General features: G+C 38.4%; 4 protein-coding genes across 4 annotated transcripts; 1 reads left to right on the top strand and 3 right to left on the bottom strand.

Moving 5' to 3' along the window:
* Positions 1-179: 179 nt before the first annotated feature.
* nprl2 (NPR2 like, GATOR1 complex subunit) lies at positions 180-5,439 on the bottom strand. Its single transcript, XM_061043051.1, has 11 exons — positions 5,043-5,439; positions 4,095-4,186; positions 3,799-3,967; positions 3,590-3,698; positions 2,595-2,731; positions 2,045-2,142; positions 1,705-1,741; positions 1,056-1,149; positions 801-918; positions 554-696; positions 180-462 (listed from the first exon to the last, which is right to left on the bottom strand). Exons 1-11 carry the CDS (start codon positions 5,121-5,123, stop codon positions 395-397), a joined length of 1,146 nt encoding a protein of 381 aa, XP_060899034.1. The 5' UTR covers positions 5,124-5,439; the 3' UTR covers positions 180-394.
* A 178-nt stretch (positions 5,440-5,617) lies between these two features.
* Positions 5,618-13,157, top strand: hemk1 (HemK methyltransferase family member 1). Its single transcript, XM_061043052.1, has 11 exons — positions 5,618-6,128; positions 6,889-7,062; positions 7,171-7,262; positions 7,353-7,446; positions 7,539-7,676; positions 9,196-9,260; positions 9,364-9,413; positions 9,500-9,605; positions 11,601-11,696; positions 12,001-12,111; positions 12,347-13,157. The coding sequence occupies exons 1-11, from the start codon at positions 6,066-6,068 to the stop codon at positions 12,408-12,410; spliced, it is 1,053 nt and encodes a 350-aa protein (XP_060899035.1). The 5' UTR covers positions 5,618-6,065; the 3' UTR covers positions 12,411-13,157.
* Positions 13,069-15,664, bottom strand: cish (cytokine inducible SH2-containing protein). The gene is made up of 3 exons (XM_061043053.1): positions 15,029-15,664; positions 14,230-14,393; positions 13,069-14,017 (listed from the first exon to the last, which is right to left on the bottom strand). The coding sequence occupies exons 1-3, from the start codon at positions 15,046-15,048 to the stop codon at positions 13,521-13,523; spliced, it is 681 nt and encodes a 226-aa protein (XP_060899036.1). The 5' UTR covers positions 15,049-15,664; the 3' UTR covers positions 13,069-13,520.
* Positions 15,665-19,724: 4,060 nt separating this feature from the next.
* Positions 19,725-27,662, bottom strand: LOC132978058 (twinfilin-2). The gene is made up of 8 exons (XM_061043064.1): positions 27,226-27,662; positions 23,464-23,642; positions 22,889-22,984; positions 22,667-22,771; positions 22,270-22,395; positions 22,002-22,152; positions 20,858-20,979; positions 19,725-20,332 (listed from the first exon to the last, which is right to left on the bottom strand). Exons 1-8 carry the CDS (start codon positions 27,320-27,322, stop codon positions 20,165-20,167), a joined length of 1,044 nt encoding a protein of 347 aa, XP_060899047.1. The 5' UTR covers positions 27,323-27,662; the 3' UTR covers positions 19,725-20,164.
* Between the last annotated feature and the right edge of the window lie 182 nt (positions 27,663-27,844).

Here is a 27,844-nt window from a genome sequence, read left to right on the forward strand (position 1 = left end):
CTCAACTTCTTGATGATGAAATTTGTGTTGAAACGGTCCCTTATTGAAAAATGAATAAATATAATTTTTAAGCCTGATCAATGAGATATTCTTTAAGCATACTTTATTTAAGGGTGTCTTAAAAATGACATCTAATGCAAAGTTTAAGACTTTTTTGAGCTTTGATTTAAACAATGTCACACAGTTATATAATGTATTTTATTAATCACAGTTTCCTTTGTACAATATTAGTAAACATCATCTTCCTCACTTAACCTAAAGACAAATGTCAAAAAAGCTCTAACAAAAGAAAGTTGAAAATACTGCTTCTGTTTTCAGTGTTATTCCGCTCACTGAAGGCATCTTTGGTTGAGGCATCTCTGTTTTTTCAGTCTGTTGCTCTGTTCATGTCACATCACTTCCAGCATATCACAATGTTGGGATCATTTTCCAAACGTTCGTCCAGCTCCTGGTAACTGATCCCTATAAAATATGCACAATGTAAACATTATCTTTTACTCACTTTTTTATAAATTAGTTATAATAATAACAGAGCGAGAGCTTTAAAACCTGCCTGTTTTGCAGCAGATCTCATCATAACTGTGACAGCCGGTATAAAGTCGAGGCGGCCTGCTCCGCTCATCGCGAATCACCTTCACGGGATATTTCTGCAGCCGTCGAATCAAACACTTCATCAGTCCAAATTGGATCAGCCTCCTGATAGGCAACACATGAGACAAATAAAAATAAGTGTCACTCTGACCTGACTTTCCCAGAGCTCTAAAGTCTTCTCAGAATGTAATAAGGTGATTGATGCTCACCTCTCATCAACCCTCTGAAGCTGCTGCGAGTAGCGTGCACAAAGATCACGGACTGTGGTTCCTGGACTCAATCCGCAGTACAGCTGGAACACATCTCTCAGACTGGCACGCTTCTGACCTGAAAGACAGTTATATACAAATTAGTTATAATTGCAGATCATTTTATTAATATGCATATTATAAAAACATGTAAAAATGTCCCAATATGTATGACAAGTGTCACACTTAATTTCTCCAGTAGTGTCTCTGATTTACCCTGCTTTGTGACGTAGCCGAGGCACTCCTCCTGAATGGACTTGTCATCTATGAGGTTCTGGACTTTGGGGGTGGTGCAATATACGTTTGAATACTGGGGAGAGGGAGAAAGGCACATGATGCTCAGCATACTAAACAGACACTATCATGTTTGTGACACTGGAAAAAAGTAGTACTCTTACACATTTATAGTCGTCATATTTAAAGTAGAATATTTAGTGCTGTTAAGGAATCATAACATGTTGGTTATTTTACTCTCTTAGTAAATAGTTGAAATCAGTCTGTTAACTCAGACTTGTCGAGTTAAATCTTTATTTTAAAAAAATGGGGGGGGGGGGCAGTGGGCAAAATGGTTGATTTATTGAGCCAGATCTTTCATGATGTATTTTTGCATGATGAGCAATTACTCACTTAAATGACACAATGTACTGATCACTCCATGAGCTCATGTCCATATGTCCTTCTTGTGTTTTGTAAATCAAAATTCGGACTATTCGCTAGTTGTTATCATTGTACTAAAAGTTCTTATGTAAAAAGTAAAAACAAACAAACAGTGTCCCTAATATTACATCACAAACAGAAATGGAATAACAGGGATTAGTCTTGTGTGTTGTGTTGTGTTGTGTTGTGTGGGAGTTAAACTTTGTACCTGGTAGATTGACACCAAGGTCACGGCCCCATAATACCTGTGAAGGAAAAAGCAGGATTTAATAATATTTTTTACAACACTGGAGAGCAACACACAACACACTAGGCCATGGAGCATCTTACAACTTACAGAGTAAATGTGATACATATAATTTAAAGTTTTCCCCAAGAAAACGTGAACCAGCAGCGCTGAGACACATGACAGTGTTTTATCCTGACGTGTTGTTGTGCATGAACCTGGGACGATGCCAGTGTACATAGAAAACAAAACCCGATGGTGTTTGGACGCATGTCGGGCTGCTCTGGTGTGCGTTGCCCTTTATTCGCTCAATTGTGCTTACAGCAGATTCTGCACAGCAATGCGGACCAGATTCAGCTCTACGTCTGCTTCAGCTGAGATTTTTTGGATGTGTCGGAAACCATCAATGTAGGGCAGAATCTGCAGGACACAACAAACATAAAAACATTATTATTGGCGTACACTAAGCCCCTGACTCATTAATTAATTATAGCAACCACCCATTATTGAACCACAAACAGCTTTTCCTCATACATTTTAACTAGAGCCCGACCGCCAGCCGATAATATCGGCCGATAATAGCATATAAGTGACTATCGGTATTGGCTAATATTTATTCACCATTAAAAAAAAAACGATCTCAGAAAGATATCGGCCGACATATCAGAATCAGATTTTTTTCTCTCCTTAATATCGATATCGGCATCGGCCCCAAAAATTCCATATCTGTCAGGCCCTAATTTTAACCTCCAGTCCTTTCCTAAAATAATGTCTGGGAGTTCATATTAATAATAAAAAGTTGATAGAATAAAAAAAGCATTGTGCTATTAATAAGTTTTGCACATATCTTAATGAAAACATGGCATACGTACCTGTTGAGTGGTGAGATCCCACTGAGACTTGATAAAATGTTCTTTGCACTGAGTGAAGACAGGCACATCATACTCCTGCACGATCGGGGGGTCCTTTCGTAGCTGGATCAGCTTTAAGTTGATGGTATTAGATTCATCTGAATTCAGTAAAAGAACATAGAAAGAGATGTGGTTCAAAAATAATCATGACAAATATCATTGTCATTGTATCCACATTTGGTTTTCAAATAAAAAAACATTTTATTATGGGTTAAAATACAGTTAGAGGTAACTACTGTTTTTTTTCCACCAAAAACACAAAGTTGAGAATAAAGTAAACCACTGGTTATAATATTAATAAAGTTAGCACTTTAAAATGATCAATATGAATATCGTTTCCATCCTTCCTTTTGATGAGTTTAAGACACATCAGTTTGAACAGTGGAGAGGCCACACATAGACATGGTTTTCTCTGAACAGATGAAGGCCTGTTATTGTATGTTTTGTTTTCATTAAGATTTCCTGGGGGTGTTTGTCATGTTACGTCTAAACAGATTAACACCTTAACTGACAAGTAAAACTGAACCCATGAGTTTAACTATAACTAGACCTTTTCTGAATACATCCTTGTCAGCATTTGCTGAGCACATGTTTTACAAATTTCATTTCCTCTCTTTGTAGACCACACTTTGTGCAACTTCCTGCGATGCAATGTAACTCTTATTATGTGTGGGAAGGTATTTATCATTTATGAAACAAAAATACCCCTAACTTTTTATTAAAGGCTGTTTGGCCTGTGACTTTGGTCCAACTGAAACTTTATCTGAAAAACTTCTCAAAACAAAAGGAGAAGCAACGACAAACAAAACACACTTTAATTAACAACTAGCTTTAACTGTTAACCCTATTAACACACTTCATACACATAGATCATTTGCATTTTACCAGCACTTCCAGCATGTGGTTATTTGCCACATAGGAAACTGTAATAAACAGGGTTTGATACATTAACGTACCTATAGGCAGTGTGCAGGCTCCTGTGGCATTAAGATCTTCCAACAAGGTTGACATGATGGGTAAAAGTTTCTGCTTGCTCTCCTCATTGGATATGAAGCTGCTCTCCAGCTGCAATGCAAAAAGATATAAGATCCTCTCTGAGACAAATTATAACTGAAAACTTGATGACATATGCAAAATACAACTCTGTAGATGTGTTATTCTGCACCTCCAGAGTAGTGAGGTACCCAGACAGCTTCTTCACAAGCGGCTCCAGGGCACAGGTGTTAGTCTGAGCATCACAGACCAAGCCGAGGTTAAACAGGAGGGCATTTCGACTGTATTTCTTATGTTCGATGCACACAGGACAACCTATTAACTTTTTCCCCATGGCAGTGCTGAAATAGATATTAAAGGCACAAAAGGATAGTTGGATATAGAAAATGAGGCTATGTTGTAAACACAGATGTCCTGGTGAAAAAATGAATGTTGGAAGAGACAGGTAAGGGGTGTTTGATTACATACACTGTTATTAACTTGTTCTGAAGTTCTGGCTTGGTGATAATGTAAACTTGAACCGTGTCAAACAGCTCCCTTGAAATGTAATCCTCTGGGACCTGTCAGGAGAGAGGACAAGGGAGACACTATATGTCAAAATAAAACAACATGTAAAGTGGTTCAAAGAACTGTTTAACATTCATACGATCAGTGGTTGTCATTTTTGTTTCACTATGAAAACAGTGCAACGATGCAGAGTCTATCCCAGGACTGCTGCTTGTGTTTAAAGATTGTAATGCATCCCCCCCCCCACAAGAATCTGATATATTCAAATATTATATGTTTTTTTAAAGTACCTGAAAGCCATTAAAGATACATAATATGATCCAAGACTAAGCGTTTATCAATGGTCCATAATTCCCAATAGTCTCCATCCTACACATGGATGAATCTCTGGGAGATTTATGGCCACAGGTGTTACTCCTTGGAAAGTTTGTTCCACATATTAAACATTACAAAACAAAAGAAGCTAAAATTAGTTCAGAATTCCCAGGTACTTCAAGTTTCTAACATCAAATTATGATAACCATAACCTCAAAAGAAGGTCACATAAAATATATATATTTTTTAGAATTATTCTAATGAAATCTAATGCTTTCCAACACAGGATCTAATTTACAATATTTTACCAACCTATATAATAAAATAACATGTGACTTAGTTTTATCCATACCCCAAGACACAACAAACAAACACAACATAAATAAAGAAACAGAATTAATAAATCAATAAAAGACATGTAATTTCATATCCCATTCATTCATTTTACACAACCCACACCCCTCTCATCTCACCCTCTACAACAATTATTCAGAGATTCTAGGGTAACCAATATGACATTTCCAGTATACTAGTACTTTATCAAAATAGCTTTGACCACAATGTTAAAGCCCATACAAGACACTGAACACTTACCTGATATGTAATTTTAGGACCCAGTGTGGGGTGAAACTCACTGAAAAAGATACACTCGATACGAGTTGCCATGCCCATCATAGAAAATAATAATAGAAAATCAATCAATATTCGACAATGCCCTTTTAGTTTTACAACACAATTTACTGTTTCCTTCCACTGTTATTTAGCAACTTGAGCTAGCTGTCAGCTTCCAGTTTTAGTGTTGAAAGACAGGCTCATTACCACCTGTGAAATAAATTTGACCGGTCCGGGGTCTGAACTGCGTCCCAGTAAATGTGTTATCACCGTACTTTGAAGAAATACCGTCAAACTAATGTATAATTGTCCATAAGCTCTCCAGTAGTCGACACATTGAGGCACACCAGACTTGGGAACAACAATAACGACGGCTTCAGGAGCACCTCGTAATTTAGTAATTTAAATAACGGAAGTCGTAAATAAACTCTTGATAGAAGAGCATGCGTGATTTGTTAACCAACAAAAATATTAATTACACATTTCCTGCTGTATAATGTGTCATTTGGTACCTTTTCGGCAAGAAGCTGTATTTTACATAGTCTTAGGTTGATTAAAATACGCTGATTTTGTTATGCTACGACTTTTTGAGCAGAAGTTGAATGTATAAATAATATTGTAAAATGGCCGACCCCAGCTAGATTATCATGACCATTTGCAGTATCATTAAAACGAAACCTCCGGTCTATCAGAGCTCAATGTGTTCCTTTGAAGCTGATTAGCAAATATCGTATATATTCGACGGTACGTAAAGGCAACACTGTTCATCAGGGTCAGCTCTGCGCAGTATGCGACGCACGTGGAGACATTATTCGTAGGAAACACTGTCAACAATGTCAACGCGTGCTATCACAGACTACATCAATTGTTGTTTAATGTTCACATAGGTTACTAACTATGTCATAGTAAGTAAACAAAGCAAATTAATACAAGAAGGATGCAGCAAGTGGAGTCGATGGCAGTATTTAAACTAGCGATGTAAAGAGCTGACTCTTTAGATCAGTCATGTGGAGGACATCACTGAGTGCAGGATTCAGGTGCTTTGTATGCAAGAGTGCTGGAATAAAGGTAACTTCCAAATATTAAACTAAACTACCAGGTTACATTTCACAAAACGCAAGAATAAGACATTGAGAATGAGGCAGATTCATTGTAATAAGCGCATACGAGTTTACATTGAGGGCTAAGTTTCTTAGTTTCTTACAGCAGCTGACCTTACAGACTAATGCACTTGATATTACACAAGTAATTGGTTGATTCATTAGCAGTTTGAGTAGTTTGAGTCATTATTCGTTGTTGTTTATTTATTTGAGTTGATAAAATATGTGTTCTGTGAATTGTAGCGAATATGACTAAAAGCTTTAAGGACACATAGCAACAAATCAGGACAAAATAACTGAATACCAAAAAGGATACAGATATAGAACTCAACATGTCTATTAAGTTTGCCTAAACGTCAACATTACAGAGGTAGGTTAGTCAGTTTTCAGATGATAAATACCTATAACATTTTGGAAGAAGCCCCAAATATAAAGTTTTAACTAGGTTGTAGATTGTAAAGGAATAGCTGATAATCTTTCGTAACCCAGCATACAGAGAAGGCTACTTACTTCTGTTGTTCAGGGGAAGTAATGAGACTTGTTATGTTGTGGATGAGACATTTAACTTTATTAAATGTTGCTTTTTAAATTTCAATATCTATAGCCTGGATATTTATGGGGATTCCCCTGAGGAGCGTTTAGGGAAGTCAATAAGGGCACCTTTAACCACAGCAGGAATACACAGTTGTTGTAGATGTATATTTATCAATTCATTAAAATGCTTTCAGGGAATTTGGGGCTCCAATGCAGTGCGAAGATGCAGCGCTCCGGCCTTACCTACAGACAGGATCACGGCACGTCAGGCAGCAGACTTATGGAAGAGATACTTTGAAGAAATGGGAGTGACAGAGCCTGACCACTCCAGCAGTTACATCATTGCTTATCTACTCGGGGCTAAAACTGTAAGTTGAAATCTGCTGACTTCTCTGTCGCTTGACATATTTTCTGAATATTCTTCTTCTCATTTAACAGCATCCCTTCCTCTTCTTACATGCCCTATTTTTATCCAGATGGAAAGTGTAGAGAAGGGCAAGCTAACAGAGTTTCTCAGCCAAGATAAAACTGAGCAGATATGGAAGCTCTGCACCAGGCGCCTGTCAGGGTATATAACGTTTTCTTCATATGAATATGTGCTGAAGTTACACTATGTGTTTTTTCTGAGAATACTCATAAACGATTGCGTTTATTGCAGAATGCCTGTGCAGTATGTTATCGAGGAGTGGGACTTTAGAGATCTAACACTGAAGATGAGACCGCCTGTGTTCATACCAAGACCTGAAACAGAGGTTGAAGACATTCAGAGCCACATATTCAAATGACAGTCTTATCTCAAGAATCAATGACACATAACCACAGCCGTGTTTCTTTGTTGGTGCAGGAGTTGGTTGAACTCGTGCTCTCAGACTTAAATATGAAGCCCAGGACAGGAGCGGGGCACGAGGCCCTGCTAACATGCTTGGAGGTGGGATGTGGCTCTGGAGCCATTTCTCTAAGTCTGCTGAAGAGTCTGCCTCAGGTGAGGGTTGATTTTAATAAGAAGAAAATATTTTTTTTATTCTACTTTTTACCACTATGATTCAGGCTGAAATATTTAACCTAACTCACTAAAGGATTGATAACCGTTAACTCTGGCAGACAATCGCAATCCAGAGAGGATACGCCTTGGGAATTTTGTGTAAAACCAACTTTTGATTACAATTGATCATATTCACATAGGAGCCAAATTCCTCTGATGTCATTCTCATGTGCTATGATAATGTCCTACTGTTGAGTTCTTGGTTTTAAGTGTTAACATTTAGGGAATCAGACAAATCATTATAGTTCAGGCAATTTTTCAAGTAAAAACAACATAAACATCGCACAAAAAGTAAGCTCAAAACAAGAGTCAATAGCAACAGCAGAATAATCTGTTTGGCATTGACAGAGAAGATTTGGCAAGTTTTTCATGGCGGCAACCCACATACTCGGCTCTGCTGCTTATCCCACAAATGCCTACAAGAAACATTGTTACAACAAAGAAATAATCTACCAAACACAAATGTCCTTACTTTTTGTGCGATGTGTATTTATTAAACCATTAGCTACCACTAAACGCCAGCTTATTTTAGCACTTTGCTTTTGTCCGAGGCTATAGCTAATGGTTTATCAAATTTTGTTTTACCTTGAAATATGGGCTTAAAGGCAGTCAAATTGTTACAGTTTCCAGATTCTCTGCATTATGTACTAGTTACAACACAGTACCGTACAACAAGTAAACAACAATTGATCTTCTCACCCTGAGTGTGTTGTGGAGGGGAAATTGCCACCTTGTTAATATGGTGATTAATGGTATTTAAGTGACGTGAACTGGTTAGAATAAAAAAAAAAAAGTGGATAATTGTTCCGCCTCCTGTCATGATAAGTTGAAGACTTTGGGTTTTTGTTCTACTGGTCGGACTAATAAAGGAACTCTCAGGGAGCAGTGTTGGTGTTTGCAACAGGTAATGGCCATGCGTCAAGTTTGACATTTTAAAGGCAGAATGATTGTTTAGGTTAAATGATAACAACAAACATGACATTAGTAACAGCTGTACAACTGACATGCATGCATGAATAAAATAGTTTTTTGTGGAATAGACTATTAATATATACATGGTATGTATATTTATGTATTTATTTTTGGGCTTATTGGGCCTTTAATGCAGAGACAGGACAGCGGATAGAGTTGGAAATCGAGGAGTGAGAGGGTGGGGAATGACGTGTGATAAAGGAGCTGCAGGTTGGATTGGAGGCACTCAAACTAACCACTCAGTCACAGGCACTCCAGGAGTAGACTATATTCTTAACATCACAGAGTTGCGGTGCATATATCCAAAAGTATCTTTTAATATCTTGTCAAATGGGTAGCTTTTTTATGTCTGCTGATTGTTACCTCTTCACTGTAAACAGATTACACAACGCTGTAGAAATGTCTCCTCTTGAAATATAGATATGACTTTATCACAGAGAACAGTTAACAGAAGTTTTAATTGCGCTGTTTGTTTCTCTTTCACAAGCTTCAAGTCATCGCAGTGGATCAAAGTCAGGATGCAGTGGATTTAACAAGACACAACGCAGTGAGGTACTTGTAGCTGTTTAAAACGTCCCTCATGATTACTTCTGTTGTTCGGGGTAAAGAGTAAAGTTGAAGTCATGAAAACATGAAACATGCTCTTTTCATGCAGGTTGGGGCTTCAGGACAGATTACAGGTCTGTCATATCGACGTAATGGAAGGTAAGAAGTGAAAGCAGTTCATTGCAGCTGTTAAATAACACAAATCAACACACTGAGGATAAAACATGTTTTTGTGTTTTTTTTAGATGCTGAAGCTGTGTTGAGCCTCTGTAACACTGTTTCAGTTTTGGTCAGTAACCCTCCGTACCTGTTCTCAGAAGATATGACGTTATTACAACCTGAAATATATAGGTGACTTCAACACACTCCACCTCTCCCAAATGTTTCTACCTCCCCATAGTTATAAGTTATAAGCACAATAAACTATCATGCAATTTAAAAAAATAATAATTATCAGTAGTAGTTAATGAATAGATTTGTTGACAGGTGCAACTCCCTCCTATGAAGTATCTAATTGATGTATAATCTCAAAAAAAAATAGACCTTGACAAGAAATTGAAAACTAGTCCATGTGAATCATGAATGAAAAGTCAAAACCTTTAAAAACCTATTATTAGATATGATATATTATGAAGTATGATATTATATAACTGTAGTTAAAGGGTAAAAAGAGAGCACACCCACTTAAGGGAGAGCAGGTGTATTTCATTTTTTATCATTGACGTAACTCAAATGCATATTTTTTATAAACTTTTAATGAATGGTGGGTAGCACTGTGTTTAGTTACGTAATAGATACTGATGTAAGATTACATGCAAGGAATTAAGTAACTGCTTATACAAAGTTACGTTTAGAAAAAGTATGAAGACAGTCCATCTCACAAAAACATGTCATCAACATTTACTGTTTACACATCAGCTTGAAACCCTTCATTTGTAAAACTATTCTGGGGAAGTTAAAGGTCTTATATTGTATTGTGTTATGATATAATATCATATTTTATATCCTAGTATAATATATTATATTTATTTTTTATTTTATTTTTTATTTTGACAGGAACAGTGAACAGCCTATTAGCTATACCAGAGTTAGCTATAGGCTCATTTAAAAATGTAGTCTCTTGGCCTGAGACAGAGACACTGTATATGATATATGGATATGACATTATATTATATTACATTATATATATGATATTAAATTACATAGCACAACATTATATTGTATTATATTACATTGTATACCATTTTTCTTCCTTCAATTTTGCTGTTTCACTGATTAAACAGAGAGTGCTCTGTCAAAAGCACTGAAATGTTGAAGTTAAGAAAGTTTGTTAGATTGGGTAAATCAGTGTGACTAATGGATAGCATAATATATTTAACTTTTCAATTTAAAAAAATCATTGATATAAAAAGGAACTGAAAATGCATTTGATGTTTTTTAGAAAGAAAACAGATTTTAAGATGGGGAATGCAAGAAAGACAGAATCAACAAACGAAACAGTTATTCTGTAGCTTTAATCAGCTTTTTGTACAAATCACTGTTTATAACCACTAAACCTAGATGATTAATGTATTGAGTCTTGTTTGATGACAATATGATCATCTATTTGTTACTGTAAATAAATCATTTAAGTATTTTAAGTCGTGGATTCTTGATGTTGTCAAGATTAATTTGCTATTTTAGCGGACAAACGGTTTTATTGCCCCTAATCTGAACAATTTTCTAATTTATACATGATAAATGACTAAATAAATTGGCAATAAATTAGGTAATAAATGTTCATTGTTCCCATTACACAAAGATGTGACAGGGGGAAAGTAAAATAAGCTTTAGCTGAAGCATGCAGTGACTACCTGGTTAGCTAGCTTTAGCTGAATTAAGCTCTAATTATTCAGCTGTTGGTAGTTAAATATGTGTTCAGTGCTATTTTAGCTATTTGCAAATTAAGTTGCTGTTTCATTTCTAATTGTATATTGCCATTACATCAATAATATGCCAAAGGAGATGTTGTTTAAAGTATTGAGAAGAATCAGGTCTGCTCTAAATTAAACTTTTGCTGTGTCGGTTGTTTTGTCTTTACAGCAGTTTAATAGTGTGATACCATGTTCTACTCACTATCATTCATTGTTTGTGAACATTTGAAGGCTATACATGGGGTTTGTTATGATGTTAATTTAAAAATGCACACACTAAATGTATTTTTGTTTTAAAGACAAAATCTCTAAAATGCACAAATTGTTAAAACATTATAAAAATCAGATCAGATATTTTCCTTGGAAAATATATTTTTTTAAATGTGACTTCAAAAGAACTTATTAAAGCTATACATGCATACTCTGCCCCAAGGTTTGAAGACCATGCTGCTTTAGACGGAGGTAAAGATGGCCTAAAAGTGATCAAACAGATTTTGATTCAGGCTCCACAGATTCTGTCAAATCATGGGTAAGAAACTCTACTGCTCGACAGACACACACGCACACACACACACACACACACACACACACACACACACACATAGAAACACACACCTGGGTTTAATTCCTAACAGCGGCGGCTTGTCATAGGAACAGCATGTTCTGAAAAACACAGTATCATGTTGCATTCTTAATGAGTTAAGCTTTAAAACTCATATAGTGAAAACAGTTCAAAACATGAGCTACTGCTCTCAAGATCGCCTCTGATAATCCTGTCTTGCTGATAAAAACATTTTGAATCTATTTTGTGCTCTTTTTCCTGTGAATAACAGACGTGTTTACTTGGAGGTAGATCCCAGGCACCCACCGCTCATTCAGCGGTGGGTGGAGGCGAATGTGGAAGAGATCCATTATATGGAGACGAGGTGCGACATCAATAACAGGTCTGTCCAGAAAACCTCTCCGCCTTCATATGACAGTCAATTTATCGTTGAACCTGCTGTGACTTAATGTCAAAGCAAGATTGTTAATGATCTTTTATGCACATCACTGCCTATTTGATTTCAAGGAAAAGCTACACTGATTTAAATCTCAATTTAATTACAAAATTAAGCTATAAACACCCTTAATGTTGTCACAATGCATATAGTGATTTTTTTTTTTTTTTACGTTTCTTAGGCCGCGATTCTGCATCCTTCAGAAAGAAAAGTCAAACAAGGACCACAAGCTGGATCTGGATTGAGAAACTGAGATCCTATTACGCTGGCTTTAACCCAGGTTGCCACAGCCGGCACTCCCCTGCCCCCCTCTTAGCCAGGGAGCATGCACACGCATTGATTCTATCACTAAAAAGTCCCAATTTGCAAAGGCTCAAATGATTTACACATCGCTACTGCACTTTTAATCCGCCAACAGTTGTGATCACATCCTGTGGCAGGATAAAAAAAATGTGTGTGACAAGCTCAAAAGCAGGCTCAAAGCTGAAGGTAATTACCCAGGCTTTTCTTAGAACCCTCCCTCCCAGAATCTCGCCCTCTTCCCAGGAAGCACTCAGTAGTTCTGTGAATCCGCTGATGAACGGTCCTCCCCTTCACTTGTCCACTCGCTGACTCAGATGCAGGCTGTGTGTGCATTGTTGAGCAAAAAAAAAAACCACACAATGTGGCCTTCGGTTCCTCACACAATCTGGGTCTCAAACACTTGAAGCTCAAAGGCCACAAAGTCTTTGTGTTTCAAAGGTGATTGAAGGCAAGCATATTTCGTAACCAAGTGTCACAAGAGCAGTCATCATGTGGTGGTTTGTAATAATGATTATGGCAGTTTTTCCTTTAGACCCTGTGAGTAACACTGCTATTTTTAAGCAATGCAAGAATACGGATAAAAGGGACACAACGTGAGAATCCAGTTGGTTATTTTAATAGAAAAATGTACACATGTAAAAGGTAGAAAAAACGTCTTACTGAGAAAAAATAAAATTACATGAACAATGTCTCTATGGAATCAGTGTACTACTTAATAGCATCATTTAAATCCAAAACTGATGAGCGTGAATGGATATGGACATTTTATGCATCATTAAACAAGTGTAGATTACAGTACCGTTTGCTTAAACGTCGTCTTTTCTGGGTCTATTCAACCCCCACGACCCCCAAGTACTTGACGCTCTAAGTCTGAAACCAGGCACATCAGTATGGACTGAATTTGTTCTTTTTCGTCAACAAACACGACCTGTGTCCAGTATTTCCATGACTGGCCTCCAACAGCTGGAGCAGCAGAATCACCCACAGGCACAATGGACCTGTGTTACTGTTTTTTTTCCTTCAAGTCAGTCAGAATAATGGACTGAGGACCCTCATACCTTGAAGGGATAGTCCTGTATGTAACGCAGCAGAGGCCTTGGGAGTGGTAGCTGTTCGTGGCAGTCTGAGTGTCTGTTAATGACGAGGCGGGTGAGGTGCTGTAATGACGGGAGACCTTGGGGCTTGTACACAGCCCGCTTGAGTTTTAACACCACCGATGTGTCCTGAATTGTCTGCTGAGAGGTTTTTGAAGGAGCCTGCTCCTCAACCTTCCTCTCCTCTACTTTCCTCTGGGGTCCCATGTAGTGTTGCACCAGGCTGGGCACATTGGGGAATGATGACAGGCTGGGACGAGCCGGGGAGCTTGAGTCCAGGAGAAACTGTGCACCACTGTACTGTATCCGTATACTGGTGGGGCCGCGTGCAGTCCTGACTGAAAGGGTGAGCATGTACAGAGGGTGGCTGCTGTCCCGTACCAAAAAAGCTCCTTCGGATGCCTCCTGAAGTGCAGCGTGTGCCTGAGACGCTGTAACTGCTCCCCAGTACCATCCTGCACACACAAATTCCTAAATATTAGTCACTCTGAACAGCAACTGCTGCATTTTCCACTGCCCTGAATGTTGCTTTATTTTACCACAACACAGTAAGTAATGCAACTGAATCACAATGAACAAAAAAAAAATCAAATATTCAAAACAGAGCATATGGGGATTTCTCTAAAGAATATTGATGGCTAGGATCTGTGCCCCTCTAGTAGTATACCTGAATTTTCCAGATAGCAGAAGTTGCTGGCGATAGCCCTGAGGTCCTTTGTCGGGTCCCAGAGTGGAGGGGTGCTTTGAAGGCATGAGGTTGAAGGTACCGTTCCTGCCCGCATGCCCCGCTGGGCTTCAGTGGACGGAGCAGGGGGCAGAGGAGCTCTAGGTCTGGAGAAAAGATGAATACAATCTTTTAAAATATATATTTTTTTTTAAATACACATAGCCTATACAAGCACTCACTGCTGGCTTTGCACTTTCATATTAATGCACACGGCAAATCTTACATTAGGCTACGTGTATTTCAGTGTGGCTCATTTCTAAGTGATAAAAATAAGAGTGGGAGTCTCGCCTGGTTTCAACTTAAAAACACAACTCCTTAAAAATGTAGCATGTTAATGATTTATTAACCAAATGTTTACTTTGTTATACCTTTGTTTTGTATTCAGTTTGTTATAGCCGTCTTGGCCGGGACACTCTTAAAAGGGCATTTTAATCTCTGTCAGGCTTTCCTGGTTAAATGAAGATTAAATTAAAAAGTGACATATAGTTCCTATTAGAGATGAAGACATTTTTAAAGTTTTTTTTTAACTTGTGTAACAGGACTTGTTTGTAGATAACATGTAGATCAACATAATAGGTTAGAACTAGTTCCCCCCTTACATAGCCTAATGAACATAGTCAAAACAGTTCAAATTTAACTCTAAATTACGAGTAATTTCTATCGATATAATCTTGTTTTTTTTTCCCATGAAAGGACAAGGAAGGAGAAAACACAGACACAAAGAAAAGTCATGACTCACCCTGGTACACACAGGATCATATTATTTCTTGAATCCTATGTTTTATCCGGTCAGTAAATCTTCTTTATCAAGGAATATGACAAAGCTGCGTGCGTGAACGAAAAACATCCAGTTCAAAAAGAAGGCTTTAACTTAGATTCGATATGAACAAGTCTACAAGTCTGTATGTTATTGGCGAAAAACAGACAGACGAGGAAGAGCTCCGCGTATCCAAACAGGGTCCGATGTTCCTGTACTTTATATACGAACACCGTGTGATATAAAAACAGAAACAATTTAAAGCCTTCAAAGACTATTCAACAGCAGCGGTTCGGAGTGTGTTGTAGCCAGAATGAGATCCAAATGCGTGAAGGACAGAGTGTAAAGGCTTGGCTTTTAAAATGTACCGTTTCCTAGAAGTCTATTCTGAGAACTCTTCAGCGCACCGGCGGCTCTGACGTCACGTCGACCGCACCAACAGCAGCCGGTTGTTTCGCTTCGTGACAGCTTTAATCGCTTTGTTTTAGTTGGTCAGTGAGAATGTCCACTTCAGTTATTTTATTAGTAAGTTCTCATGATATTGCTGCTGAGCTTTGTCACGGCCGCTGTTCTCCCTCTTGTTTCACCCAGCGGCTCGTGCCTTCGCTGAACCGGCGCGCGCTCCCTGGAACCGCGCGACAGCTTCTCCCTATCCGCTTTCCAGGAATAATTGCAGGGTTGACTCCGCCCCACCGAGCGGCCCCGACAGAGCATTCATTCGGGGAATTCACCGCCTCGACATTAAAGATAATAGGAATGCACACAGGCTGTTTCCAGTAATATAGATTTCCCTAGATCCATGGTGGAAAAACACGCGGCGAGAGGTTTTCTCGGAGGTTTTGGTCGGAGTAATTACGCTCGACAAAAGGAGTTATCTTGACAACAAAATAAAACAAATTGCCACTGTTAGTCTAGAGATAAGTAACATTATGTTCATGGGTCGTTTCCGTTTGTAACCCTGACTTTTATATTGGATTACGATGCTTTGTTAAAGCATGTGTTTCCAATAGTTAAATAGGCCTATCCAAAGATATAAGGGCTCAAGATAGAAAATAGTCAAGTTGAAGCTATATCCTAGATATCTGCACACATATCGGCTGACATTTCCAATTTCAGATCTCCAAGGGCAACTATCCAGGAAGTCACATTAGCTGAATATTGTCCTTTTGATTAGTAGAATAATGCACAATATCAGCTTCAGGCTGATGCTGCATTATCACCATCTGGTTAATAATCAGAGGGACATCTTGTTCAGAGCAACAATCAGTATTTAGTCCAACAAAAGTCCACGAGAACCTGCTGATCCCAAATAGCAGAATCTCACATTTTTCCACGAAACTTAGAAGTGAGATATTTTTCCAAGAAGTCTTGTGGACTTCATCCATCCCCTCTGGATGTGGTCTAACAAATGTGTTTCTTCTTTTACTTTCGGAAGAGAAATGAACGCCACACTTGTTTTTTTTAATTTACATCCCTTTATTTTTGCATCCCAAAGGCTGATGGGAAAAAACAACACTGTGTTGAGAAAATAATTGTATTTTGAATGCTAATGTTTTCAATATGAAGGATGTCTTGGAATTGAAATCCTGGAGAGCATAGTCTGAAAAATGTGGCTTTCCTAAGTTCAGGACAGACTCCAGGGACATAAAATTAGATCCATCTGGATGATGATGACTTGTGGTTACTGGAGAGAACTGTACGAGGAAGGCAGGGGAGATACTAAGAATCTGAAGATGAAACACTATATCAATCTTCCAGGCCCCAGTAGGTGTCATTCTTTTGAAACCTCTAACAAGAATTTAACATTTTGAAGTGAATATACTTTTGAGAGATTCATTGTACTCACAGAGCAATGTTAAGGTGAAAGAGGACCAAAAACATAAATAGGCTACACTAATAATTCAAAATTTAATTATGAATAGTTTGTATATTTAGTAGGATACGTAAAATCAAGTCAGTTTTACCAGCTGAGAGAATATTATATTCCAATAATATAATAAATGTTTGTGTCAGTACTTCCTCCACAACCTAAAACCATTGAAAATGTCTAATGTCTAAAGCAAATAATCATATTTCTCACAAATCCAGCAATTCCCTAAATTGACAATTACGTTTCATATTTCATTTACGAACACTGCTGCCCTTTCAGTAATGTGTTCCTGAAAAATAATCTGGGATTTAGTGATATAGCTGTGCTATAGTTTTAACCTCCTTGTAGCAAATTATTTGAACCTTTTTCATCTGTGACTAATGCCTTCATTTCGATCATGCATTAGACTGCTAAACAAAGCTGCCTATCAGCACAACACTCCACAAATATACACCAGAGAAGCCACGTATTTGTATGCTGATATCTTTGAATAGCACACTGAATAGCTGTTGTCCTCTTTAAATCTGAAGAAAAAATAGCTGTTCCCAAGATTCTGGGAATGTCCGCAATTACCTAGAAACAGAAACCCTTATTCAACTGCAGCTCTTTGTTCTCAGGTACCAAGCCAATAAAGAACTGTGGAGGAATCCCTCCTATAGCCAGCTAAAGAAATTCTTGTCAAGATATAGAATTTAAACTGTTCCTGCCAAAATCTGTGAAATCATTTAAATGTGAAGTGTGGTCAGTGGTAGAGTCGGGTGTCTCACAACCGTGGCTTCGAGCCCCTGCTTCTGCAGTCACATGCTGAAGCGTCCTTGGATTCGACACTGAAACCCAAATTGCTCGGTGTGTGTGTGATGGACACTTTACATAGCAGCCTCAGTCATCAGGGTGGTAGCGTGGTGTGAATAGATGAACGTGGCATGCAGAGTAAAAAAAAGACCAGAAAAGAGCTATACAAGCTCAAGTCCATTTACCATTTTTATCTATACATTATTAGTGCACATGTGGTGCATGGCACAATGTTCAAAATGTGACAACTCATTTTAGCCATACTAGTGGTGAATATATAACATAATGCAATAAAAATCAGTAAATTATACCGTGGTACTCCCAAGATTTAATCTTGATTTAGTAACCTTAGTATAGTAAAGACAAAATATCTGCAGCTAACATTCTCATTATCAGTATCAGCATTAGCAATGACAATCAAGAGGGAGTGCTGTTAAACTAAATATCTAACAGCTATACACTCATAGCTGTAGGCCGCAGACCATACTGATAGAGTACAAAAGTTGTTTTTTATTTTTTATTGAATGAGATGTTTATTTAATTATTCATACTGCTCCACTTTCATAATGGGTTTCTGGAACTTCACTGGAAGTGGACTGGTACTGCTACTGCGTGTATGTCACCCATTACTGCAATCCAAATCAAGCTATCAGTATAATAAGAGTCTGTTTATTGTTCCTTTGGTTTTTTATCAAATCACTGTGCTGTAATGGTTATTAATGTAATTTAGACCACTTGAAGAAGAGTGAGGAATAGAAAAAGGTCCCATTAGTTGTTCTCTGTATCATGAGACTCCTCTTGTCAGGTAAAATTACTTGGTCTGAATCAAAGACTATATGAAACATGGACGTAGTCTCAGTGATGTCACTCATAGGTGGTCGCAATATTTGAAATGCTAATTTAAACCAAACCTTTGATCAATCTAAAAACAGGCAAAGAGCTGAGGTGCATGGGCCTTTTGCCTCCTGGTAAACAAACGCTACAAAAACCCGTCAGTCAACTCAGCAACACCCCTAAATATGAAGATTTATGAATAACTCCTAGGCTTAATACAATTCAAGTGGATGAGTTTTAAAATAAATCACCACCTGCACAATGTGAAACAATTAAGAAATTAGCTATTGAGACCATGACTGATATGACCTAATGGGGATTCCTTGGCTTTTGCAGCCAGCCTCTAGTGGACGCTCATGGTGCAGTTTCTCATATTTGCTTCTATTTTTAACACATTTTTGATAAACACATTTTAACAACTACATGGTGTTAAAAAACACTTACATGCTATCATTTAAAGCATGCTAACATTAGCATTTGAGTTTTTTCATATCTTGACTGTGCAGCCTGACAGAGCTGCCAACATGGCTATAGTTGTGTTACAGTAATGACAAGGCCTTTCATCTAAAAAAAAAAATAAGAAGGCATCTATTCAGCTGAAGATTTTTAATCACCACCCACATGACCAGTTAATTGAAAAGCTGACTAGGATTTCCCCTTCCATGTCAGATTAGCACTTATGAAACCATTAGTGCTTATCTCAGATTCAACCTTGATTTTGTGTTTTGGTTCTCTGCAGCAGCATGTCGCAATCACAGAGGAGGATTGGAAAGGCATGAAGGCTGCAAAATCCGCACAAACTGATCTCACAGGTTAGATAACCTTCAGGGCAGCTTGACAAAACCGTCTGATGTGGAGGTGCATCAAAAGTGCTCTTAACAGTTGTGAAAAGTTTCTCCACACAGGGCAGAACGTGTGTGAAATTGATTTGCATGCAGGTATATCAAAACAGTGCAGCCTTTCAACAACTGTGAACTCACTGCAACTGCCTGAATTGACAAGAAGGTGTTGACGACTGGAGCATAAATGCCTGAATGTACAGCTGATGGTTAAATTTAGAACGTCTTCAATCTGGGATATAGTAATCCCATGACCATGCTAACCGTGTAGAAAATATACAGACATGTGACCATGCATGACGAATAGGAGTACTCAAATCTGTACCAAGAAACATCTAAAAACCACAGTATAAACACGATTTTATTTAGAATATCTTTTCAAGTGTTCAAGTGAATCTGTTTATACAAAACTTTTTTTAGAGACTACTAATTAGAACTGAAACATCAGACTGCTCATGTACAATTCAAGTCTAGTTAACACATCTTATTTTAAGTATGGAAGAACCAGACCTTTAATTCACAATGGCAGCGGCCGCTTTAGATTTATGTGTCTGATATGCTTGTGGGACTTGTTGTCTGTAGAAGTGACAAGTTTGAAGGTCATTCATTAGAATTGTTCATTAAAGCAAATCTGTAATATAGCTCAAGTTTTTCAGTCAACAAACAGCAGAGGAAATCCATCCCCATGTCCACTCCACTGGACCTGAGGAGGAGTTAGCAGGGCTGGGGGAGATGGGATTGGCTTGAACTGCAGACTCCACCATATCAGAAATGTGTCCTCCTCTAGCTGTCCTGCACTTTATCTCCTGGACCCTTAATGAGGCGCTTGTGTCCCCGCTTCCCTGCGGGGCCGCGGGGCTTGGCAAAGGCCTGTTTGTGGGCGTGCTGCTTGGGGTGGACCTCTTCATACAAAAAGTCTTCTGTCAGTTCATCTCCATCATCAATCTCCAGCTGCAAAAAAAAGAAGAAAATAAATGTAATAAAAACTACTGGTGAACAAAGTGTTGTACTCAGAGTTGAAGCCTAAAAAATCCATTTGACGCTAATTATCATGCCTGGGGTGGTAACAGTTTGGATCTGAACAGTTTTTAGGAGTAAAAATTCACATAACAAACACCCTGATTTTGTTTAATTAATTTGATTTTTGACGCCTGAAGGAAGCTCGGAGGGGATCATGCATTCAGTCGCGCATGTGTGTGGATTTTTGTTATCTTTGCAGCCATCTTGACTGTAATGAAGCCAATCTTCGATTTGAAGTCAATCAAAAAAAACCCATTGTCTTTAGGGTGTGGTGACAGTTAAAGCCTAGCAGGGTTCACTATAGTGTGTGCAAACAAACACACTTATTGAAAAGTTTTCCTTTAAATGTTTTTTTTATTAGCTGTTTTTTGTAAATTCAGTCTTCCAGCTTGATATTTTAGTGGTATCTAAATCCCTGTATGAAACTCTTATGTCAGTATTTTCTCATTCTGTTACCTTTTTAGAAATTTCCAAGTGATAATCTTTCTCCACATCCTCCAATAATCGGCTCTTGCAGCTTGAATACAACATCCGCTCCTTAATGCTACAACTGTATCCTGGCATGGAGTAAATAAATACTGTAGAAAGGGAAGGCAGAAGAAGAAGACTTCTAAGAATTATAAATATTTGATGTTGATACACATCAGTTGTTCAAATCCTCAACCAAATATCCAAGATGCCCCGATATACATTAAATAAGTGGAAAATCTGGTTGCAAAGATTGTTAAAAATGTTAAACATAAGAATAAAACCTGTTGAAAACTGAGTTTTAAACAAATTAAACCTTTTTTAAAAAACAATAACAACACAGGAAGTACAGAAACAGAGTAATGTGTAGTATTTAAGAACTAAAAGCCACCACCAGTGCCTATAAGAATTACATTAAATAATCACGCTTAAATAGAAAATAAATACAGCAAATGATGTCAAAAATGAATGTTGACAAAGTATAAAAATATAATATATTATTGATTTAAGAAAGACACAAAATACAAATTGCAGCTCCTAAGCAGAATTCGATTAAGAAAGCTGCTATATAATAATACGAATAATTTTTTCTGGTGTGACTCTAAATTAACCAAAAAAAGTCAGAAAAATGAATAAAATATGTAACCTTAATCAGAAAAACAATACTGCAAAAGATGTTTAAAACTGATATGATATTAATGCAGATCCCATTGAGATGTAAGAAAATCAGGGGAGCAGTTAAAGACTGCTGCGTAGGATTGATGATTAAAGAATAAAAACAAATACAGTATATAAAATGAACATGAAAAATCCTTCTCTGACTAAATGTAGCTCATTCTAGTTTCATAAGGTTATATGCTTTTGCATGTAGACTGATGCAAATCCCTCAGATGAAACAATGGGGAGAAGAAAAAAATCCCACACAAGTCAGAAGTAAGTTCTATCTAAATGTTAAGCCTGTAAAAGTAGTTCAGAACAACAGATACAGATAAGAAGGGATGAACTAATGCTTTGTCTAAGCGTCTCTCTGTGTCTGCAGACCAGGTGCACACAGGATGTACCCCCTACTCAATCATGAGTGTACATCTTGTACAAATGTAGAAAGAGGGGGATTATGGGATCAGTGACATACCGACAGATTCCAGGTAGTCTCCTTCATGGGAGTGTTTGTATAGGAAGAAGTGGTATCTGGGAGTGTCTTTGGGAACTCTGTGAGCCAATTCCCGAGTTTCTGTCGGGTTGGAGTGGACAAGATCAATTGTCTCCTTCTCTACATCCAACCTCTGAAACACAAGAATAATGCAAATATTTACTGAATTGTGTTAAATAATAGATGTCTTATACATCAGCAATGCCTGAGTGTTTTTAAAAGAACTCCAGTATGAACTCTTCAGGCTCACCAGTTGCACGTAGTTAATACGTTTTTGGGCAAGTTGCTGAAAAGCTCTTTTGGCCGACTCCTGCAGAGGGAACGCGAGGCCTTGAAGCGTCTGGTGTTTACTATCTACGCTGTTCTCCGTTTTCACCTGCAGGGGGCAGCAAGCAAATACACACATTTTTTTTATCAAGGCCTCTAAAGAAAGAGCCACAAAAAGATACAATTTCAGTTCAGGTATAGCTTTAATCTTTTTTGACTTTCCCTTCTCAAATCAAACCAGAAACATACCTGTTTAACCCGGCCCTAAAAACACAAACACAAAGATTTGCATTAAAGATGGAAGATGATAAGTTGAAAACACATGCAGACAGGGCCCATGCAGTGATGTCATCACAACTGAGGGCAAGTCGACCTTTCACCTCTGTGATTTTGATCCTTTGGAGCTCCTGTTCAGCTAATGTGAGCGGGGCAGGACCTGAGCAGGATGACACATGACGCTGGTAGCCCAGCAAGCAGATGTCCTCCTAGTGATGCAAGCAAAAACAAGAGGGATCATTACAGGACACACCTTTTAAAACAGGTCATCAAAGCAGAATAGACGTTCTGCCGCAGTCAAATTAAATGGATTGAATTTCTCTCACCTCAGCTGTGCCAAACATCTCATACTTCACATGGCCACCGCCAAACTCTTTCTTCACTGTGGCACGAGTTGCTGCGTACAACATCTTTTGTTTCACCTGAAACCAACAGAGGGGAAGAAAACTTCAGCAAAAATCCAATGAGGTCACCAGCTATAAACAAAACTGGTTTTGAAGGTGAACTACACCATTTCATCCAGTAACCTTGATGATGTCATTAGTTCCATCAGATTATGTTTTAGACTAAGTATATTAAAATCAGTGTCATTAGATTTGTTTTTGTTGCTGGGTTAAGTGTATGTAAATTTGATACAGAGTTTTCTGAGTTTACATTTTACCTGAAGGCTGTTTTATGACCAAAAATATGTTAATACAATGAGTGCAACCAATAGACAGTGTGTATGATACCCAGGACTTCTCTTTAATTGTGACTCGCACAAATCCCACAGCTTCAAGGGAATGAAGTGCTAAATAGGTGGAATACTCTTTTAATATCCTTTTAATTTGAGGCGTTTGAATTGGAACTTCAACGTGTGTTTACAGCTTTGCAGCGCTTGAATCGTAATGCTGTGACATACTGGAGACTGGTCTGGAGACCAAGAAATGAAGATCCACTCGTAGCCCTGTGCATTCTGGGAGTCGAGGCGGTACAGGATATAGCATGGCTCCAGGTCGTCGAGGAGAGGAAGCAGGAAGTGATCATAGTCCTCATCCCAGCTCCTTTCTGGCTCTCTGTAGGCGCCCAGCACCAGCTGCTCTGAAAGTCAGACCACTACTCATCACATACCTGACGCTCTCCCTGTATGTAACATATCCTTTACAGAGCACAGTCAAACATACTCTAGAAGAGACGACAGCTAACGTCTGCAGTCACAAGCAGTGAGCATTTACATTTAGAAGAATTAGTGCGATTTGATTATGTAATGTTCTATAAAGTATGGGTTCATTGTTGAAAATGAGATGTTGTAATGTGTTAAGATGTCTAAGGGCTTTTAAGCGTGCAGTCCAATTTAATTTAATTAATTTATGACATTTAATTCACAAGCAAATAGCAAGCCAAGCCAGTAATAGAAAAACTGCAATCACTCAATATGAACAGTTGAAAACCATAAAAACATTTTGAAAAGTCAGGTCATTAGCATACCATTTAAACAAAATGTGAAAAAGTGAGGTAAAAATATTAAAGAGAACAAAAATGTATTCCAACTGTTTTAGATTTTCACTTGTTTCACTAAATTACTTCTCCAACACTTTCCCTCTCCCTCCAGTGACGTACAGTGATGCTTTATACTAGTCCTCACTGGTCCTGTTTGTTATTGATAATGCACATTCATCCAAGTCATTGTAGGTTTTTCTATTTTTAAACTATTTTTTGACACTTTGGGGGTATTTATTTATTTTCTTCTTTGACCATAAGAATGACATTTACATTTAATCTCTGCTAACTGTCTTCATCACTGAAAAACAAACAGGCTTCAAATCGTTGCACGCTGGTACAAATACAATCTCTTAACTTAAATAAAGGTTGATTATTATTATTATTATATAAGTTTTTGTATAGTTCTGTAGAGGCAGAGATGATCATTTTAAATACTTTTGTTTCAGACCAAAAACACTCCAGAAAAGGATTAATTTAACAAAGTCACAAAACAAAGGACATCTGTAAACTTTCACATTTGAGAAGTTAGAGAACCGGAGTTTTCTGACTGATTACAAAAGTAATTGCTGGTGGGATAACTGATATACTAATTTCTTAAGCTCTTAATTCAGCCGTCCACACAGTACAGCTTTTCATGTAAACTCAGTAATATTTGTTAGCAACCCCCTTGAGGCTTCACTGTTTGCTCTCTGTGTTGCTTCATGTTCTATCATGAAAGCCTGCAAAGAAAAACCCCCTCTGGTATATACAGTATATTTGTTCAGACTTGACATGTTGTGGTTAAGTCTTCTAATGGAGGGGGACACATGTGACAACACAATCCAAACCCTGACAGCATGGCTCAATGAAACAAAACAACATCTATAGCCTGATGTCCTTGTGGGGTGCAGGGGGGGGGGATTTCCTGACCGTCTCTGAGGGCATGGTGCTATTCCGAGCCACAACACATTCCTGCTCTGCAACATGCATACTTTCCATCAGCCATTCTCTGTTTGTCCCCCAAGTGTCCACATAAGTATAAAATGTTATGGAAATTACCTAGTTTGGGTGTTGTTTATTGTCTCCCCCACCCCCTTGAATTTGTAAACAATAAATAAATAAAATTGAGAATGTAAGGCCAGGTAGTTTTGTAAATGGACACCATGTGCTGTATCAAATCAACGACGATGAAATCACCTATGATCTTGTTTCTCTTTTGACATTGGAGAAAACATTGAGTGTCACTGGGCAGTAAGAAGTTGCCATGTCAAGTCACATGTTGCTTAAAATATCCAAGAGACGCCTGGGAAGCTGAGGGTACTTTAGAATGGAAGTAAAACAGACCTGACATCCTTTCTCTGTCTGTCTCTACTGACATCAACACTCCAAATAAGACTCCAAATCCTCAACATGATTTCCACAGTCCTCAAAAATAGCTCCAAATTGTCCAAGAATGCATCAGTCATGAGTCCGATTACAAGTGTGGCGCAGGTCATATAAGAAAACAAGACATAAACACCTCATGAACACATCAGTCTGCCTCCACACACATTGCCTCACTGCTCGTGTTGCACAGATTGCTCAGCTGACACACCGAACGCCTGTCCCCTCAATGCAGATGAAATCCCGTTTTCCTAGAAGCTACACAAAGTCCAGAGCAGTGTTTGACCACATTTTTTTTTTCTTCTCTGTGACCGCTTAATAAGAAGCCACATCTAAACAATTACTCCTCACACAAGACACGAGTTTATCCCTCCCGTGTATCGCCTTTAAACTTCAGTTACACAGCGTAGCAATTATGTTTCTGGAAACCCAGAGAATTTTGAAAATTTTTCTTTTTTTTTTTTAAACAGAACTAGTGTTCTGAAAGTGTTCCTAGAATCTATTAAATGCTCCTTTCAGCCATCTGGAGGGAAACAATAATCAGTTTTTTATTTGTAAAACAAAGAAAGTAGCTGGAAATAACAGGATGTCTTTCCTCGAAGTTCATGGCTCGAACAAAGTTTGGAATAAGTAATATTTGTCTGTTCTGATATTTCACGTTTTTCAACGTTTCTTTGGTCTTTTTCTGAGTTGTAGCCACAACTTTAGAAAATCTTCCTGTAATGTGCAGCATCATGTTTTATTCAAATGATTAGAGGAGTCCTTTAGCACAGTGGAAATTTTAGAAAAATACTTTTTGGGGATTTTGGGAATAAGAGAGGACATCTGAAGACAGACAGGAAATATGGGGGGAGAGAGAGAGGGGGGGAGGGGGGGGGGGGGGGGGGGGGGGGGGGGGGGGGGGGGGGGGAATGACATGCACCTAATAGTGTTAGGACCAGGAGTCGAACTTGAGACCAGAGCGATGAAGACCGTAGACTCTGTATATGGGACGCCTGCGCTAACAACAGACCTAAACCAGCGCCTCAAGATAATCAATTTTAAACTGAAAATGTTCAGACTGGTTCTGAGAAGAAGCAAAATTAACTTCAGGACTTCACAAGAAGAAATCAGAAGATAAAAAAATATATCTTTTTTTAGTATTGTTTCATGACCACTTCAATTCATCTCACAACTCCTTGTGAGTGTCCAGACCCCCAGGTTGGAAACCATTGGCCTTCAAAACTCTTTCAGCCTTAAGTTATAAACAGCCATGTGTTTTAAGGTTTCCAACCTGAAAGTCAAGACCCCTCAAAAGGACCAAAGCAAAATCTAAATCAGAGAGGTTACCGAACCACTAATGAGTGTTTAAGTTGAGCTTTAAAAAACACTGAGTTCCAAGTGTCTGTTTTTCTTCCTTTCTTCATTTGAACTAAAGAGAAGTCGAATAAGGAAAAACTTGTGATTCACTGTTGAAGTATCAAAGTAGTCATGTGCACACAGAACATCAAAGCATGCAAATAGTGCACACAGCTAGACATTTTAAATTTTGAAGGGACAACATTCCCAAACATGGTAAAAACAGCAGCTGAGTTGACATGAGGAGTTTTATTGTGTACAGCCCGCCTGCTTGTTTAAAATGTTTATGCTCAAAGAAACTGAACCTCTAACTTCTAATGCTAACTTTTAATAGAATAAATTAAATGACCTAACAAGAAGTCATTTTAAGAACTCTATAATTGACAAAACTAAAGCCATGAGCTATGTTGCCAGTATCTTACAAACTATACTGTCTCACTAAGTGCGACTTGAACTGTCCACTGTTCTCTGGGTCACTTACCATCTTGGATGCGCACCTTGATGAGGCGCACCCCTCCACCTCTCGCCCTGGCCAGGAAGTTCCTCAACTCTGGCGTCACCACAAGTGCGAGGAACATGGCGGGTCAGCAGTCTCTTCCTCCCGCCAGGAGCTGTCGCAGTAGAACTGGGAAACAAGAGGATCAGCAACAGACAGGACTGGTGCTCCACAGCAGCAGGCCAAAAATATTCAGTCGAAGAAAAGACACTAAAGTCCAAAAGGGGGAACCTGCTTCTGAAATGTCCTTTAGTTATATTGATGTCTCTGTTCTGACTTACTTCTAAAGAAAATGATCAGTGAAGGTGTCTGGAACCAACGAGAGACTGACACAGTGTGGGAAGGGACATGTAACTAGGACAGTATCATGTGCACACAGAGAGGGAACCTGATCACCTCTCTGCCAAATTTAGCTCCCACTGGCTGACTGTCCGGTCCTGTGTACTGGCCTATGAAACCCCCACCACCACCACCACACACAGAGACCTAAAGCGCAGGAAGACACTGTGACCTGTGAACCTACTTACCAACTTCTGAACCAACAATTTAAGTCAGGTGTGTTGTCTCCATGTTAGTAAAGTGTGAAATTTATGGGACAGTCAGA

Source organism: Labrus mixtus, chromosome 7 (assembly GCF_963584025.1).
Source record: "Labrus mixtus chromosome 7, fLabMix1.1, whole genome shotgun sequence".
Lineage (NCBI taxonomy): Eukaryota > Metazoa > Chordata > Actinopteri > Labriformes > Labridae > Labrus > Labrus mixtus.